Source organism: Abramis brama (assembly GCF_963993115.1).
Source record: "Abramis brama genome assembly, chromosome: 22".
Classification (NCBI taxonomy): domain Eukaryota; kingdom Metazoa; phylum Chordata; class Actinopteri; order Cypriniformes; family Leuciscidae; genus Abramis; species Abramis brama.
The window spans coordinates 19331533-19350000 of record NC_139984.1 but is presented as its reverse complement, the minus strand read 5'-3'; the positions used below and the strand labels follow the sequence as shown (position 1 = coordinate 19350000).

Here is an 18468-nt window from a genome sequence, read left to right as displayed (position 1 = left end):
TGTGTCTTAGTTTGTTTTTGTGTGGTAGTGTGTCCTACAACTTTGCGTACTTAAATATCTGCATTTCTAAGATCACAGCCATTTGTTCAGAAATGATGCTCTGCCTATGATGGAAAGGCATGTTTTATAGTAGGGAAGAAGATGAGAATTGCATGCTTTTTCAGAATAAAATAGATTTAGAGAAGGTCAAGTCTCGTCATGTCCTCCAGGTGGCGGTGTTCAATGGGTGAGTCGACAAAAGAACGCAAAGGAAGAAGGGCTATGGCGTCACGTTCATAAAACTGACACTTGAAGCAGAAACTGTTAGTTTCTGCGGTCGTGTAATGAAATGATGATTCTAGAGTTAAAGTGTGTGTTTTAGCACTCACGTTTTAGATCATATATGGATTCACCAGATATGGGTAAGTGCAAGTCGCCTGTGCATGTCAATATTGAATTAAATATCACTAAATAAGTCACTGTCCCTTGATCCCGTGAAGTCGTCTTGGCTGAAATTTAATAAAGAATTTGTGTATTTACAATCTGTAAACTTAATTCGTATGATATATGAATAAAACGGGATATCCGACATTTGTTCAGTTGTTCAATGTCATCAGAGCAGAACATGTAGCTGCTTCTGAAAATCTCTTAAGCTGTCATTGATTGTATCTGTTTTCATCTGTATCAGTTTTAGTATTTTGGTCAATGTATGATATCAGAAGGTTAGATTAATTAACCAACCATAATCTGAGTTTTCCTGATCTGGCGGCTGTGGATACCACTGTCTATGGGATAACGTTACTCTAGGATTGTTGTTCTGTGAGTCGGATCTTTTCAATGAATCGATCGAACGACTCAACAAACCATCTGTTTTGTGCGAGAACCGCTCGGAACGATTCACCGATGAATCGTTCCGAGCGGTTCTCGTTCAAAGTTGGTTTTCATTACACAATGTTTTTCAAACATGTTATTAAACATGCAAAAACTTGGTCAGCTGAGTTAGATATATATTGAATGTATGCATTGTTTAGGTTTTGAAGTCATTTGTTTTCATGGATTGAATCATGAATGCAAAAACTGAACTAAACAAATACTTTTTTCGAACACTAAACAAATTATTCGAAACTGAAAACCTAATAAATATCAATGCGGCTACATATGGCTTGATTGAAATGGGCTTTAAACTACGTCGGAATGAGGTGATGTAATTAACTTTATGTCATGACATGAAAAGTAAAGTAGTCGATTTGAACCGATTCTTGTTACGATCTGTTTGAAAGAACCAATTCGTGGAAGTGAGTCGGACTTGCATCAATAGGCCTAATTTACGCGTGATCCCCTTCCGCGTGATCCCCCCCCCCCCCAGACAAACAAACCAGTTCATAAGAAAGCTCACCGGCTCACAGAGGGAAGTAGGCGGAGCTGTTGAGTTGGCTTACCTTACCTGAACGGGAGCATTACCTATCTCACTTTCAGGTTTATTGCAGTGTTGTGGATATTTCATCAAGCAGAAACTATAATGTCATAGACAAATCTCGTCGTGAAGGTTTTTGTTAGGAACTTGCATCAGAGAAAAGACCAAAGGGTGGTAAGAGCTTTTTTTGTGTGTGCCTTTCTTAAAAAAAATACACCCGTAGTTCTTCAGCATGTATGGTTTTAAATGGTATTCATTTCAATTGTTAGAACTGACGGAAACAATAATTAGGCATACTTGTCGTTATGTTTAATCAATGTCAGTTAATTTGAACTTGTGAAATAACTCGTTGAAATGGTCCTTGGCATCATGTTTCTAACACATTGACTGCTGGATATTCCACCTCCTCTACTCTACTGAGGTGGCAGAACCTGTATTTCAAGCTCTGTATCATAAAAAGCCACTTAAAATAGCACTAAATAGCTCAGTATTTTGTTTTGTGTCCGTTGTATTGCCCAGTTTCGGCTGGTAAAATACTTATTTTCTTATTAATATTTTATATAAGGATGTCAGCATATGAGTGTCAAAATTATACTGACGTAGATTGGCTACCATTAAAATCTTGGGATGCTAAAAAAAAGTTGCTCATTATTAGGTTTTGCTGTTTCTCACTTTTGTTTGAAGGAAGCATTTAGGCTATAAAGTGAAAGTCAGCAATTTTTGTGTGTGCAGAAAGAAACTTCAAGCAAGCAAGCACATGACCTGAAAAAAATAAGTAAAAAGAAGAAGTTTTCAGTTTGATTCTTCCCTTTTACAATCCTCCTTGACCTGGAAATTCTCCAGGCTCACAAGCTTCTCAGGCTTAACCTTTTAAAATACATCTTTACAAACCTTCTTCAAAACTGATGAAAGCAAAAAGCCATTTTTATCATTTTTTCTTTTTTCTATAATTTGATTAAAGAATACAAGGGCACATGAATTTAAAAAAAAAAGAATGATGTGCACAGATAAATAATTTATAATAATTACTGCAATATTCCATAAAAAAAAAAGTCATGTTGATTTTAATATTACGAAAAATGTTGTACCCTATTGACATCATAGATAAATGCCAGAGTGTATTCTTGTATTTACAAAAAGGGAGTGTACACTGGAAATGTTATATATTGTGTTTGCACTAATGTCTTAGTGAACTTTAAGAGCTGCTGCTCAACAGGACCACTTACGGATCTTGTGTTTTAGGAAGCTGTTGTCCGGGGCTGGATGATGCGTCCTCTCCAGACACAGAACCCCTCATAAAGGATCCAAGACCCAAGGACCTCAGCACCGTCTCACATATGGTACTATGTTGGGAAAACACAAATGCGCTTCTTGCCATTCTAGAACTTTATTAATTTTATAATCAAATGTAATGTGATTTGTTTCCCAGGATGTTCAGGGGTACAGATGGGTGTGCTGGAAGGTGTGGTTGTGCCGCATTGGGGCGGTATGTTCTGTAGGCCTGCTGCTAGTGCTCTTCAACTGGCGCCCTCGCCTCGGCATCCTGGCCCGGTGCAAGTCCTGTCCCATTTCAATGGCGGATGTTTTACTATTAAAGGTATTGTCTGTCTCCATATGCAGACTGTCTGTTTTACTGAAAATTTAAATACTGGTTGGTAAAATATTGACAAATGGGAGAAAAGTGTACATTAAATCACAGTTTTCCATAATAAGGAAGGATATTTTTTTAATTTGATTATGATAGGACAGATATGGACAGCAGTTTGTTGTAGACGTGGTTAAAGAGGAAACTGAGGAAGGCAGGTAAGACCCACATTACATTTATTACTCCTGCTTCTCCTTTTTTCTATTTATGTGTTTTATAACTTTCAAAAAGGAACCAGCTACTTGTGTAAAGCCATTCTTTGCTTTTTAAAATAAGGTGTAAACCTTCATATTTATATACATCTATATATTAAATTTCACATAATGTGAATAAGTTCATCTAATGGGAATTCACAATATTTGAATTGAATTTTAGATTAATTTGAATCCCTTTAATCCCTCTTTTTGCATTGTGACATTATTTTCATAATAATTAAGCTTGTTCTGGCCTAAATTGTCATTGCTGTAATGTGGGAAAAATTATATATCATTTAAATGGTAACGTTTTTTACTGTTTGTATTTATTTAATTATTATATTAAAAACATATTCAAAAATACTCTATAATGTTTGTTTATAAAGCCATTTAACTCTATTTTATGTTGATCTCTTTCAGTTTGGAGTTTGCAGGAGGAGAGGCGGATGAGAATGAATGGAGAGACACCGTGCAGCTACACAGTGAAAAGGTAACATAAGGGCAGTCAAAATAGAGGGTGTTATGTACATTTCAGGTCCATCTGCTTGATCATGTCATGTTTTGCTTTCATCTAGAAGACCATGCTTAGATACTATGTGTTTGAAGGCATGCGCTACATATGGATTGCCAGGAAAGGAGCCTTTTGCAAAGCAAGGTACTGTCTGTTATATATATAATATATATATATATATATATATATTGTTTCCTCTGAAGCCTCTACATGGTTATATGATTATAAAGCTGAAATTGTGTGGTTGTAAATCTTTCTGTAGTATCCTCAATGAAGGCTGGACCTGCGCTGACCTGCATGGCCGAAAGCAAGGACTGAGTCGAGCAGACCAAAGCACAAGGTCTGTACTCTTTCAGTTGCTATATGACATGTGAATATAATTCATGCCAAACAAAATCAGTTTTTTTTTTTTACACTGTCCTACAGAAAACAAATTTTTGGGGCCAATATCATTGATGTACCTGTGAAGTCTTACTTGGAACTTCTCTTTGAGGAGGTAGACCTCTTTTTTCCCCTACTTTTTGTATTTTAAATACGCTGTAAAATGATTATTTTGCTATTACGGACACTATTTAGTGATTAAATAGTGGCATACCCTGGATTTATATATTAAATACTTTGTGAAAGATTTATATATTTATATATCCGCTCTCCTTCTATTTTTCTGTTTTCAGGTGCTCAATCCGTTCTACGTATTTCAGGTGTTCAGCATCATCCTGTGGATGTCAGACAGATACTATTATTATGCTGCTTGTATCTTCATCATATCCTTAATTTCCATCGCTGTGTCCCTTTATCAGATTCGTAAGGTATGCAAACATTATTTATACTACTTTTGAGCTCTTTTGTTTTGCTGTGAATTCATATAATAACTAAGTTGTTAATAATAATAATATGTCGTTTTATGTCTCTGCAGCAAAGCACCACTCTCCACCGCATGGCCCGTTTGGTAGTGGACATTACTGTGCGCAGGGACACCGGAGGTGACATTGCTTACCAAACGTTAATAATATGCAGCCAGCAAAGTGACGTTCTTCACAATGTTGGCTTGTTCTTTGTGAAAGCATGTTTGTTTGTGTGTCTTTCCAGAGGAAGAGTGTGTAAACTCTGAGGAGCTGGTTCCAGGTGACTGTATTTTGATTCCAGCTGAGGGTTTGCTCCTGCCGTGCGACGCCGCCCTGCTGGCTGGGGAGTGCATGGTGAACGAAAGCATGCTGACTGGTGAGAGAATGCAAACGGCCTTTGAAATTGTGTATTGCACTAAATCTATATGCATTTAGAGGCTTTTCCGTTCTTCCGTTCTCACTACTGCCGCTTTACCAACTGACAGGTGAGAGCGTACCAGTGATGAAGACGCCATTGTCTACTTCTGGAGCCACATACAGTCCAGAATCTGAACGCAGACACACTTTGTTTTGTGGCACACAGCTCATCCAGGCTAAAGGGGGCGGTCCTGCTGGGAATGGGGCCATTGCTGTTGTAACACACACAGGTGATTTATAAAGCAATACATAATTTTTTACACCGCCGCTCAAATGTTTGGGGTGTGTAAGATGTTTTTATATATATATATATATATATATATATATATATATATATATATATATATATGTGTGTATGTGTGTATGTGTGTATATGTATATATGTATGTATATGTGTATATGTGTGTTTTTATTATATATTAATTAATACTTTTATCCAGCAAGGACACATTAAATTGCCAAAAGTGTTTTTTCTTTTGCAATGTTATCAGTTTTTTTGCCATTTCAAATAAATGCTGCTCTTTTGAACTTTCTGTTCATCAAAGAATCCTGAAAAAAAATTATTATGGGTTCCACAGACATATTAAGCAGCACAACTGTTTTCAACTTAACATGTAAATTACCCTAAACATGTAAATTACGACTGCCTGGATGCACAGAAAAATGTCTGATTGATTGATATTAAATACTCTACAGTCTACAATACACTTGTTATTAGCTACAAGGCAGAGAAGCCATAAAATGACTTTCAAGTTTACCTCCTTTTGTTGTTTTCTCATGAAAACCTCTTTTGATTCTGTTCATCAGGGTTTTTTACTGCCAAAGGGGACCTTATTAGTTCTATCCTCTACCCTCAACCATTAGACTTTCGCTTCTACAAGGACGCTATGAAGTTCCTACTTTTTCTAGGACTTCTGGGTAAGTTGGTTTACTTGGTAGGCTCTTATGTATGTGATATAATGGCGTTTGTTTGTTTTATAATGCAGAATATGGGCCTTTATCAATGTGAATATCTGTGTTTCAGCGTTGGTCGGCACTATTTATAGCATTGTGATACTGTCAAGGACCAATGTAAGTATTTCATAATTACATTGGAGGGGCCATATCTTATACTTATTTTTTTAATACTTAGTTTTTTTTCCTCTGTTAGTCAAGATTTTTTAGCATTACAGTAATTGAGCGCAAACGTCGGGTTCCGGAAGTGAAAACTCCATTCATTTTCTCCATAGAGAAATTTATTTTTGAACGATAACTTATAAGCCTTTAAAGACTGCACTACTGTGAACTACAAAGTTGTTAATCAGTGGTTTTTGCTTTTGTTGAAGCCATAAACCTGCATTATTTTAGCTTATTTTTAAAATGATTGTGTTGAACAGCAGAATTCCTGGTGAAAACTAAATTATCTATGATGCTGTACAGACAATTACACCAATCAGAGAGTCGAAAAAAGCAACACGTGCCAAAATAGCTCTTTAGCTCCGCCCACTCCCATGAAGCGATTTATATATATATATATACATATATACATATAAAAATCAACATTTGTAAATCAGTAGTTTTATATTTCTCCATCGTTTTAAATTAAACGATGTTCGCAGTGCTTCATGGGATTGTAGGTCTTTCCCTCAGTAAAGCCGTTAACTACACAGTCATGTACTTTTGTTTTCAAAAACGTTTTTGCTTCAAACTGAACTTTGTAGTTTGTTATTCACCTTGTAGCTGATTGGCTTGGTTCATGGCATATAACTCTTTAATAAAGACTTTTTGGGAAAAATGAATGGAAAAAATATTTGTAGAACCTGTGCTGCTGAAAAAGGGGGTGGGGGGTTGCACTTTATTTGTTTTAAATTATTTCTTCCTAAATTGCATTTTATTTCCGAATAATTATACTTCAGACTTAATTCCTCTGCATATTCCCTTCTTGTGTCATCAGACGCCATGGAACGAATTACTTATCCGGTCTCTGGATATTGTGACAATAATAGTTCCACCTGCTCTTCCTGCTGCTCTAACTACAGCCGCTATCTACGCCCAGAATCGCCTGAAGCGTCATGGGGTGTTCTGCATAAGCCCACCTCGTATTAATATCTGCGGAAAGATATCACTTTTCTGTTTTGATAAGGTAAGTGATCAAGGTTTCACGCAATGCTGTAAGGAAATCCTTAAAATGGTGTCCTGATGAGTGATGAATCACACCTTGTAGATGGGTAGTTCAACTCAGGTATATTCATGCCACTTTAGTTTAAGAATTTGCTTAATCTAATATTTGGCTTTTAAAGACGGAGCTTCAGGCTGTTCAAATAAACTTTGTTTCATTACTCAGTGAAGGTGTTCTGTTTGTGTAATGATTACACCATCTGTGCCCTGGATTAGACCAATAGAGAACTTCTTTCCTTAACTCCCCAAGTCAGATCTGTTGACTGTAGGAGTGTTCCTTTTACACATAATCTAGCTAACATAGATAAGTTTATTGACAATATTATTGTTATCATATTACTTATAATAATATCATATATTATATGTATTGCATATATTTGTGTGTGGGTGTTTATAAATTAATTATATTTACTTTTATATTTTCTTTCTACAGTAACTCCATCCATATCCATTTCATATTGTTTCCCCATAACATAGAAATAATTTTAAACTTTAAACATACAAATAAGTTTTAGACTAAAACTGTTAAACTGATTTTTTTTCTCTAGGAAGTATGATTCATATTTTTGTGGGTCAATAAAATTATTAAATAATAAATTGTATACATATACAGTGAGGAAAATAAGTATTTGAACACCCTGCTATTTTGCAAGTTCTCCCACTTAGAAATCATGGAGGGGTCTGAAATTGTCATCGTAGGTGCATGTCCACTGTGAGAGACATAATCTAAAAAAAAAAAAAATCCAGAAATCACAATGTATGATACAGCTGCAAATAAGTATTTGAACACCTGAGAAAATCAATGTTAATATTTGGTACAGTAGCCTTTGTTTGCAATTACAGAGGTCAAACGTTTCCTGTAGTTTTTCACCAGGTTTGCACACACTGCAGGAGGGATTTTGGCCCACTCCTCCACACAGATCTTCTCTAGATCAGTCAGGTTTCTGGGCTGTCGCTGAGAAACACGGAGTTTGAGCTCCCTCCAAAGATTCTCTATTGGGTTTAGGTCTGGAGACTGGCTAGGCCACGCCAGAACCTTGATATGCTTCTTACAGAGCCACTCCTTGGTTATCCTGGCTGTGTGCTTCGGGTCATTGTCATGTTGGAAGACCCAGCCTCGACCCATCTTCAATGCTCTAACTGAGGGAAGGAGGTTGTTCCCCAAAATCTCGCAATACATGGCCCCGGTCATCCTCTCCTCAATACAGTGCAGTCGCCCTGTCCCATGTGCAGAAAAACACCCCCAAAGCATGATGCTACCACCCCCATGCTTCACAGTAGGGATGGTGTTCTAGGGATGGTACTCATCATTCTTCTTCCTCCAAACACGTTTAGTGGAATTATGACCAAAAAGTTATATTTTGGTCTCATCTGACCACATGACTTTCTCCCATGACTCCTCTGGATCATCCAAATGGTCATTGGCAAACTTAAGACGGGCCTTGACATGTGCTGGTTTAAGCAGGGGAACCTTCCGTGCCATGCATGATTTCAAACCATGACGTCTTGGTGTATTACCAACAGTAACCTTGGAAACGGTGGTCCCAGCTCTTTTCAGGTCATTGACCAGCTCCTCCCGTGTAGTTCTGGGCTGATTTCTCACCTTTCTTAGGATCATTGAGACCCCACGAGGTGAGATCTTGCATGGAGCCCCAGTCCGAGGGAGATTGACAGTCATGTTTAGCTTCTTCCATTTTCTAATGATTGCTCCAACAGTGGACCTTTTTTCACCAAGCTGCTTGGCAATTTCCCTGTAGCCCTTTCCAGCCTTGTGGAGGTGTAAAATTTTGTCTCTAGTGTCTTTGGACAGCTCTTTGGTCTTGGCCATGTTAGTAGTTGGATTCTTACTGATTGTATGGGGTGGACAGGTGTCTTTATGCAGCTAACGACCTCAAACAGGTGCATCTAATTTAGGATAATAAATGGAGTGGAGGTGGACATTTTAAAGGCAGACTAACAGGTCTTTGAGGGTCAGAATTCTAGCTGATAGACAGGTGTTCAAATACTTATTTGCAGCTGTATCATACAAATAAATAGTTAAAAAATCATATATTGTGATTTCTGGATTTTTTTTTTTCCGATTATGTCTCTCACAGTGGACATGCACCTACGATGACAATTTCAGACCCCTCCATGATTTCCAAGTGGGAGAACTTGCAAAATAGCAGGGTGTTCAAATACTTATTTTCCTCACTGTATTATCCATTTCACAGTGCATAATAGTGTTTCAATGTTTAAGCAATTCTTCATAACAAACAAATAATTTTAAATAACTTTAAATGTTTTAAAATAAACTACTTACAAGGTTGGCTTCATATTTTTCATATACACAAAAGTCCCCTGGGATGTAGTGAGACTAAAAGAAAGATTTTTACCGATTTATTGTAAGTTAGCTCTAGCTCTTTATTATTAAGCATTTCATTTTTCATTGCCATCTTACATGCATCATGTGCTTTCAAAGCAAAGAAATTGGGTTTATTAGTGGCAGCATTATGCAATATAGAGGGTTAGCAATGACTGATAAGATCTCTGCTGCTGCCTTGCTAAATATCAAGATCCTGTCTGAAGTGATGCTGCAGTCTAACATCCTGTATGCATATTTTTGTGTCAATGAATGTTTATATAAAGGTGCTCTCATTGATCTTACAGTTTTTTTATGGCATTTTAAAGTTAAGCTAGTAAAAGAGAGTGGTGTATAATTTTAACTAGCTATATTTCCATCCACCCATTTTTATCCACATTTTCGAAATATCACATTAAAAAAGCACCGGGTAGAAACGCCAAGAAATTCTAAATTTGTGCATAAAAAATTGCGCGCTCAATTGAGGCGGTTACATATTTTTATCCGATAAGACATGCGCATAAACTACGAGTGAAACCCATTTACCGAATAAATCCCTTGACCCTCACGCGACTTCGCCTCAACAGTGGATGTGATTGGCTAACTGGACTAACCAGCGGACCAATATCATTGAACAGCATCTCAAATATTGGTTTGTTCATTCTGAAATGTCTGAGCCAAAGTCTATCTTCAGGATCATTTGGTAATGACCTCCCAGAAACCTCTCACACGATTGCATTCCCAAACGCTAGCATCTGAACGCATAATATCCTGACAACATTTATTGAGTTTCGTCTGCACGCTCTGAGACGCAAGTCGTTTATGATGGAGATAAAAAGAGCCGCAGTGGCTTCCATTTTTATTACATTTTGCGCCAGTTTCCCTGGAAGTGATATTTCTCTCTTGAACACATGGGATGGAAACGCTGATTTATTCGCAAATGTTTTATGTGATGTTCCAGTTCTGTGCACAAGTTAAATTTGCAACAGTATAGAAACGTAGCTATTGTGAGTTGTGACAAAAACTGTCAGTTTCTTTGTGTTTGTTTCAGACTGGCACTCTGACAGAGGAGGGTCTGGATGTGTGGGGCGTCATGGAAGCGAGTGGAGGGGTGTTTGGCGAGCTGATCCCTAACCCTCTCTTTCTCCCTCCTGGAATGATGCTCTTTGGACTTGCCTCCTGCCATTCTGTAGCTTTGCTGGGGGGTCAAGCACTTGGAGACCCACTAGAGCTCAAAATGATTGAATCCACTGGATGGGTAATGACTGGTTTCTCACAGTGCTTCATGTTCTTAAAGTGATAGTTTACCCAGAAATGAAAATTCTTTCAACATTCATTCATCCTGATGTCGATCCAAACTTGAATAACTTGCTTTGTTATTCTCACAAAAGAAGATATTCTGAAAATTTTTCTTGTTCATACATTGAAAGTCAATGGGCACCAAAACCTTTTAGCTACCAACATTCTTCAGAATATCTTCTTTTGTGAACGTTTGGAACGACATAATGAGAGCTGTGAGCTGATTTCAGTAATTCGCATCTCATTTCTTTAAGCCTTTTACATATCAAAGTTGCCATAAAACTGATTAAACAAAACAGATTCATACTTGCATGCAAAATGACAGGAACTGACTGAGCCGGAGAATGAGATGGGACATGATTCTGAATTTGGGATATACAGAGTACTAGCAGTGATGAGACCTCCTGGACCTGAGCTCCTGTCAGAAGGAAATGTAAGTTGATATGAATGAAAAGGATGGTTCAATCAAAAATGAAAATCATTTACTCACCCTCATGTTGTTCCAAACCAATATGACTTTCTCTCTTTTTGTGGAACATGAAAGAATATACTTTGAAACTGTTTTTGTCCATACAGTGAAAGTCAATGGGTTTCAGTGTTGTTTGGACCCCAATGTTCTTTAAAATATCTTTTGTTTCACAGAAGAGAGGCATACAGGTTTGGAATGACATGTGCATGAGGAAATGGTGACACAATGTCTATTTCTGGCTCTTTAAAACAAAAATTTGAGAAAAGAAAAAAGCCATTGGATAATGTTTTAATCCTAATTTACCTATCCTCTTGTGTGTTTTTCAGTCTGTCAGTCAACCAGTTGCAATTGTGCGGAGATTCCCATTTTCCTCTTCTTTGCAAAGGATGAGCGTGGTGAGCGTTGGGCCAGGTGGAGCTTCTCCTGTCGCATTCCTTAAAGGAGCACCTGAGATGGTGGCCAGCTTCTGCCTCAGAGAAAGTGGTGAGGGCCTGACTCTTGAAACTTGTCCTGATTCTTATATCACCTTGAGAAGAGCAAGCCGGAGTATATGAAACGCTACCTACCTATTTATTTTTGTGCTCAGTTTTGTTCTGTCTTTGTGCTCTACTTGTGACAGTGCCTTCTCATTTTTCACCCACTCTCCGGGAGTACGCGAGCCAGGGCTTCAGGGTCCTTGGATTTGCCTACAAGCACCTCAATAAGGAGACTGACATAGCCACTGTTGAAAGGTCAGCTGTTTTGTTTTATAAACACTACAGTTTATAGGTTTGGGGTCGGTAAGATTTAAAAAAAAAAAAAAAAAGTTTTTAAAAGACGTCTCTTATGGTCACGAAGGCTGCATTTATTTGAAAATACAGTAAGAACATTAACAATTTAAAATTACAGTTTTCTATTTTAATATTTGAAGATATAATTTATTCCTGTAATGCAATCATTACTCCAGTCTTCAGTGTCACATGATCCTTCAGAAATCATTCTGATATGCTGATTTGCTGTTCAAGAAACATTTCTTATTATCAATGTTGAAAACAGTTGTTCTGCTTAATATTTTTCTGGAAACTGTGAAACATTTTTTTCTGGATTCTTTGATGAGAAAGTTCAAAAGAACAGCATTTATTTGAAATAGAACTCTTTGGTAACATTATAAATGTATTTGCTGTAACTTTTTATTAATTTAATGAATCCTTGCTGGATAAAAGTATTAATTTATTTTTAAAAAAATCCTACTGATCCCAAGCATTTAAACTGTAGTGAATTTAATTATTATTGCATACTTAAATTCTATTTATAAAATATAATAGATATTTAGAGAGAGATAGATGCATGCTTTACATTCCTGCAGCCACGTCTCATTTTATAATAATATATACGGAAGCTTTATTGTTAAAAATGTTTTGGGACAAGCGAATTTACCTTTCAAACAAATAAAGCATCTTTGTTTCTCTCTGAAACACAGTATCTAGAAAAGCTTAACATTGGGCCCTGATTAGCATCAGCTCTTGATAAATGTTTGCTTGCAGGGTGGAGGTGGAGAAAGACATGAACTTCCTGGGTCTGTTGGTAATGAAGAACCAAGTAAAGCCAGAGAGTGCTGAAGTCATTCGCACTCTTAAAATGGCACAATTACGGCCTGTTATGGTTACAGGTATGTCCAAAAACAACAAACGTAATCTAAAAACCCTTATAGTGAATGTTTATAATCATGATTTGCTTTATGATCGTTAAATTGACACTAAACATTGGCCTCTCTCTCTCTCTCTTTTAGCTTTATAGACAGGGAAGTGAAAATGATTTGTCACATTGTTTTTTCTGCTCTGTCAGGTGACAATATTCTCACTGCTGTGAATGTAGCGCGTGCGTGTGGAATGGTGCTGTCACATGAGAAGGTTATTTTCGTTCACGCATCGCCCCCTACTGCCAGTTCAATGGCCTCGCTGCAGTTTCATCAAGGAGATGGTGCAGTAGCCACCGTTAATACTCATGAGACTATTGATAATCCAGTACAGGTTTGCTCTTTGACCTATTAAGTGCTTTATAGGTGTTACCATTGACATATCATGTAGTAATGTCTTATACAGAGTTTTTATTAATTGAGAAATATTTCCTTTTCCTGTACCCTAAGGGTCTCTACCAGAACAGTGCCGGCTATCATTTGGCTATAAATGGAGTGTCCTTTGCAGCACTTTGTGATCATTTCCCTGAATATCTACCCAAGGTGACTTAGATTAAGTTTTACGAGTATTGATTCATTCCAGTTTTAGACTGGTGATGTGGGCACCATACTTTTCAAATGGATTTTCTGGAAACTGACAGTGCTCATTGTTTCTGTTACAGATTCTGATAAGGGGTACAGTGTACGCCCGCATGACCCCAGACCAGAAAAGCCAGCTGGTAAAAGCACTGCAGAAACTCAAGTGAGTTCAGTATTTGAAATGTGTGGTCAAATGGAAATAAAGAGCAGTAGTGAGCATTGCTTGGAAATGATCTGTAAAAAATGTAGATGTATACAACATCATTGATAAATCAACAATGAATACAGTAATATTGTCGAATTTGTCAGCAGGGGTTTGTAACACTAAATATAACGGCCATATCTCCTGACTCGTGTGCAGTTACAGGGTGGGCATGTGTGGGGATGGAGCCAATGACTGTGGAGCCTTGAGGGCTGCAGATGTCGGTGTGTCATTGTCTGAGGCTGAGGCCTCTGTGGCGTCTCCTTTCACATCCAAGTCTGATAACATTAGCTGTGTGCCTTTACTCATCAAGTAAATAACACTTTTACCATAATGTGTACATTATTACCTGGATTTTAGCCAGAAATTGTATAAATAATATTGTATTCTTGACTTAAGTTATTATAACATCAATATATAATTTGTTTTATTTATGTGTATTTATATTTATTTGTTATTATTATTAATAAAATATTTTTTTATAACAACAATTATTTCTATTAATTAAAGTAATATTAATCATGTTTGTTTTTAATAATCATTTTTTGTAGTAGTTTTAGTAGTAGTATTTATTGAATTTTGTATTTTTGACTTAAATTATAATATCAATATATATGTATAATAATGTATTTATAATTATTATTAATAATAATTACTATTTATGAACTTTATTCATTCAAATATTTGATAATAATATTAATAATTGTTTATTGAATATTTGATATATATATATATATATATATATATATATATATATATACACACATACATATACATATACATATACATATATATATATATATATATATATATATATATATATATATATATATATATATACACATACACTGTTATAATGTACAATAATAAATGCATATAAATAACAATTAATTTTAATAAACTACGATTATGATGTGTATTGTTATAAAACTAAATCTAATGTCTAATTTGTTTGAAAACAGGGAAGGCAGGTGTTCACTGGTGACATCATTCGGTCTTTTTAAGTACATGGCCTTGTACAGTCTGATTCAGTTTGCCTCTGTTCTTATTCTCTACACTGTGAGTGTTTGCCATTTTACATTTTTTCATGAGCTTAAAATCAATATCCAAATATACAATGAAGTAATTTGGGCATTTTAACAATCAAGTTGATGATTTCTTTTATCTATTGTAGGAGAAAACAAACTTGGGAGATTTTCAGTTCCTCTTCTTTGATTTAGTTTTGGTGACAGTTTTGGCTATAGTGATGGGACGGGGAGGTCCCAGCGATGAGATCCACCCCCAGCGACCAGCTGCCAGTCTTCTATCTCTGCCAGTCCTAGCTAGTTTACTGGTTCACACTGTGCTGCTGATCCTAGCTCAAGTGTCTGCCCTACTTATCACTGTCTCACAAGACTGGTAAGCAACTGACCTAAGTGACCTAGTTTTTAGGTAACATTAAAAATCCTTGTACCCTCATAACTGTTGCGTTATAACTATGCGACTCTTTGCAGGTATGTGCCTCTAAATTCCACTAGGACAGGGGCTGCAAACCTGCCCAACATGGAGAACACAAGTATATTTGCCTTATCGGGGTTCCAGTATATCATCATGTCTATTGTGATAACTAAAGGATATCCTTACAAAAAACCACTGTATTACAATGGTGAGAATTTTAACCTGACCCTAGACCTGTTTAACACAGCAAACATAGGCTTGTTTGACAGAAAATGCACTGTAAACCAATTTATCGATAACCTTTTATCATCAATATAAAATAATGGAGTAAACAAATCACAATTTGTTTAAAAAAATGTTTGACTGAATCCAGATAATTTGAGCAGTTTGTAGATTCACGTTGGGGTTTGTGTTTTTGAATTCTAGAATAAGTAATAGTTCTCAATTGCCCACTCCCGATAACCATTTAATAATTTGTAGAAATTATTAAAGGATATGCTCAATGTAGATATAGTCTATGTTTAGTTATTTTTAATGTTTTTTCCTCCTCTTCTTAGTTTTGTTCCTAGTCGCACTGCTGCTCTTCTTTGCTCTTATGAGCTGGCTGGTGCTTTTCCGTCAAACCATCATCCATCATGTGCTGGAGCTCTATGACATCACTGATATGAGATATAAACTACTACTGGTGGCCGTAGCCGCACTCAACCTCTTTATATGCTACTTGATTGAGGTACAGACAAATACATGTATGACTACATGGCGTCTTGAACATGAAACTAATATCAGTAATTGCAGTTAAGTTATTTCTCTTTACAGATTCTTATTGACAAAGGTGCCCTGAACTGCCTTCGCAACCTCAGGGGAAAACGCGAGTCCAAAAAGCAGTTCAAACGTCTGGACGTCCAGCTTGCAGAAACACCCTCATGGCCGCCCCTGAACCAGACCTTGTTCCCACCACAGTGCACCGTCATCGGTGTTAGCTAACACCTACCTCCCGCTTTAGCATTTCAAATCTCCCAATGCACATATCCAGTGTTGCCAAAGATCTGATAGCACCTCTCAGTGCACTAGTGAGGTATGGCTACCAGATGCCGTCCTTGTCTGCCTATTATATATGGCACAAAACTTATCATACAGTAACAAGAGTCAAGTAAAGATCACTGTTAGTCATGGTATTTCTTATAATATAACACATAAATGAACAATTAAAAACTTTTAAAGCTACAATATGTAAGATTTGTGTAATAAAATATCCAAAAATCACTTGCACAGTGTGATATATTTCCTGCAGTTGTGTACTTACAATATCCCAAAAGTTCCCAAAGATTTTTCATTTCAGAATAATTCCAAGTTTAAATAATGGCTCGTCCATGTTCACTTGTCAATGACGTAATATCCGCGTTATTCCTGGTTTCTGCTCGTACTGCCATAGTAACCATGGCGACAGACGTGGACAACTGCGTTATGTCTAGCGGCACGCTCACGCTGTTGTTGTTTCGTTCAAACATTATGGACCATGGCAAGCAGACTGGGACAAAAGTACAACTAAAACGAAGATCAATATCAGCGTGGCATTTTCGAGATGCCGAGAGCTCCACGTCCATGACAAACTTTAACTTGACAGAGACGCCACTCTTGTACTTTATTAGACAGGTGAGCAAATGTACATAAAACTAATCAATCAATGTTATAGCCTATAGCTCAACATGATGAAATGTTAGAATATGATCAGTATGATATTCTAATGTTGATCTAGCTTATTGCTAGTCTCATATAGCAAACAAACTAACACATAGAATAACATTATAACTTTCAACACACTCAGTTTACATGCATACACACATGCAGTTTAGTGTGATAGTGTAGACCAAGTGAAACAGCGCTGCGTTACCTCACAAGTTTCATTCGTCTAATAAACTGACCTATGTGAGTATTAATTCAGCACTTGCGGGTAAGTTAGTTCGGTAGAATGAAATGTCCTTATTCCTTTATATCCGCAGGACTCGCGTGTGGCGCTGATATCTGTCTCTCATTAGCAGTCGTGACCTGCTTCATACCACAGTCATGTTAAAAACATCAATGTATTCACTCATCCATAAACATTAGATCCTTCGGCATGACGGCAAGTTCCATAATTCTGCTTATGCGCCATCAACCTACGCCTTTGTTATTTTAAGAGGTTAGCGACCACTAGCAGCAAAAAAATTACATATTGTAGCTTTAATCTTTTGAAGGTGTGCTGAATGATTTAGAAAAGGGGTGGAAACATGTTTAACAATTTATACATGCAAATTGACAGTTTATACAGAAAAAATGGGCATATTGCCTTGAGAACTGATTGATTTGGTTACTAACATTAATCCAAAATATTGAGCATGTTGTTGTAAACCCATATGCTTTTTTTTTCCTTGGACCATAAAAGTTCTACCAAAGCATTCAAGTTGTCGTATTGGAAAAGTAATGCATACATGCTGCCTACTTTATTTCTTAGTAAAAAATATTATTGAAAAATATATATTTTTTAAAACAGGGCAGTAACTTGGTTTAATCCAGCCATTGTTGATTGGGTGGAAGCATGCTTGCAGTCAATTGTAAGAAAGGGGGCGGAGTTTAAGCAAATTAAATTATTGGAGACATCCACCATAATGTCACCATAGAGAAATCTGATGCTTTCATCAGGGGTCCAGTTATTAGGCTACATTTTAATAAAAAATTACAAGGCCAAAAAAATGAAAAATAAACATGTAAGGGGAAAACATTCTTTATACGTGGACATTCTTTATCAGTTATCAGGATTTTACTGTTGATAATTTGACATGATCCAGGATGGTTAGGTTCTTCGATGCTCATCCTGGAGTTGCTGTCATAGCAACAAGTCTATAAGCTCAAACCTTGCAGCTTATTTCACGTGAACAATGATTTGACTGCGTCTTTTTAAGGAATAAGTCTGTCCCAGACATTGCTACTTTCTTACAATAGCACCCTATTGAACCAGGGACAATAATTAAAAATATAAATGAAAATGTTTTTATATACATCATTTTCAAATTAGTTGAAAATAATTATGTTGTATAATCTGTAATAGACAGCCTTACATTACAAACAGTTTGTGACCGCTATTATACCGGTGGCTTGGTGCAGTGCAGGAGATGCTGGTGACTTTAACTTATGCATATAACACAGCGTAAAAAGTACCATTAGAAATATGTTATTGACCCTTAAGAAGCTTTATCCACTTCATGTTTAAAATTAAATGAATCTCTAATTACCCTAGGCTACTCTTGACACTGAAAAAATGTTAAAA

The 18468-nt window shown here is 36.6% G+C and overlaps 1 protein-coding gene across 5 annotated transcripts; it reads left to right on the top strand.

The window, feature by feature from the left end:
* Nucleotides 1-221: 221 nt before the first annotated feature.
* atp13a2 (ATPase cation transporting 13A2) lies at nt 222-17599 on the top strand. Of its 5 annotated transcripts, none has more exons than XM_084099930.1 (30): nt 269-401; nt 2126-2168; nt 2636-2733; nt 2823-2990; nt 3138-3196; nt 3653-3722; nt 3808-3887; nt 4006-4083; nt 4170-4239; nt 4418-4552; nt 4660-4726; nt 4833-4964; nt 5074-5235; nt 5813-5923; nt 6030-6076; nt 6939-7127; nt 10555-10761; nt 11128-11235; nt 11598-11754; nt 11891-12002; nt 12795-12919; nt 13096-13280; nt 13397-13489; nt 13609-13688; nt 13887-14039; nt 14690-14786; nt 14902-15125; nt 15221-15372; nt 15722-15894; nt 15981-17599. In XM_084099930.1, the coding sequence occupies exons 3-30, from the start codon at nt 2731-2733 to the stop codon at nt 16146-16148; spliced, it is 3405 nt and encodes a 1134-aa protein (XP_083956056.1). In that variant the 5' UTR covers nt 269-401; nt 2126-2168; nt 2636-2730; the 3' UTR covers nt 16149-17599. The 5 variants fall into 5 exon arrangements, with proteins under 5 accessions (XP_083956054.1, XP_083956058.1, XP_083956056.1 ...); XM_084099931.1 differs by lacking the exon at nt 269-401 and adding an exon at nt 1389-1567; XM_084099928.1 differs by lacking the exon at nt 2126-2168 and having other exon boundaries at nt 222-401.
* The last annotated feature ends 869 nt before the right edge of the window (nt 17600-18468 follow it).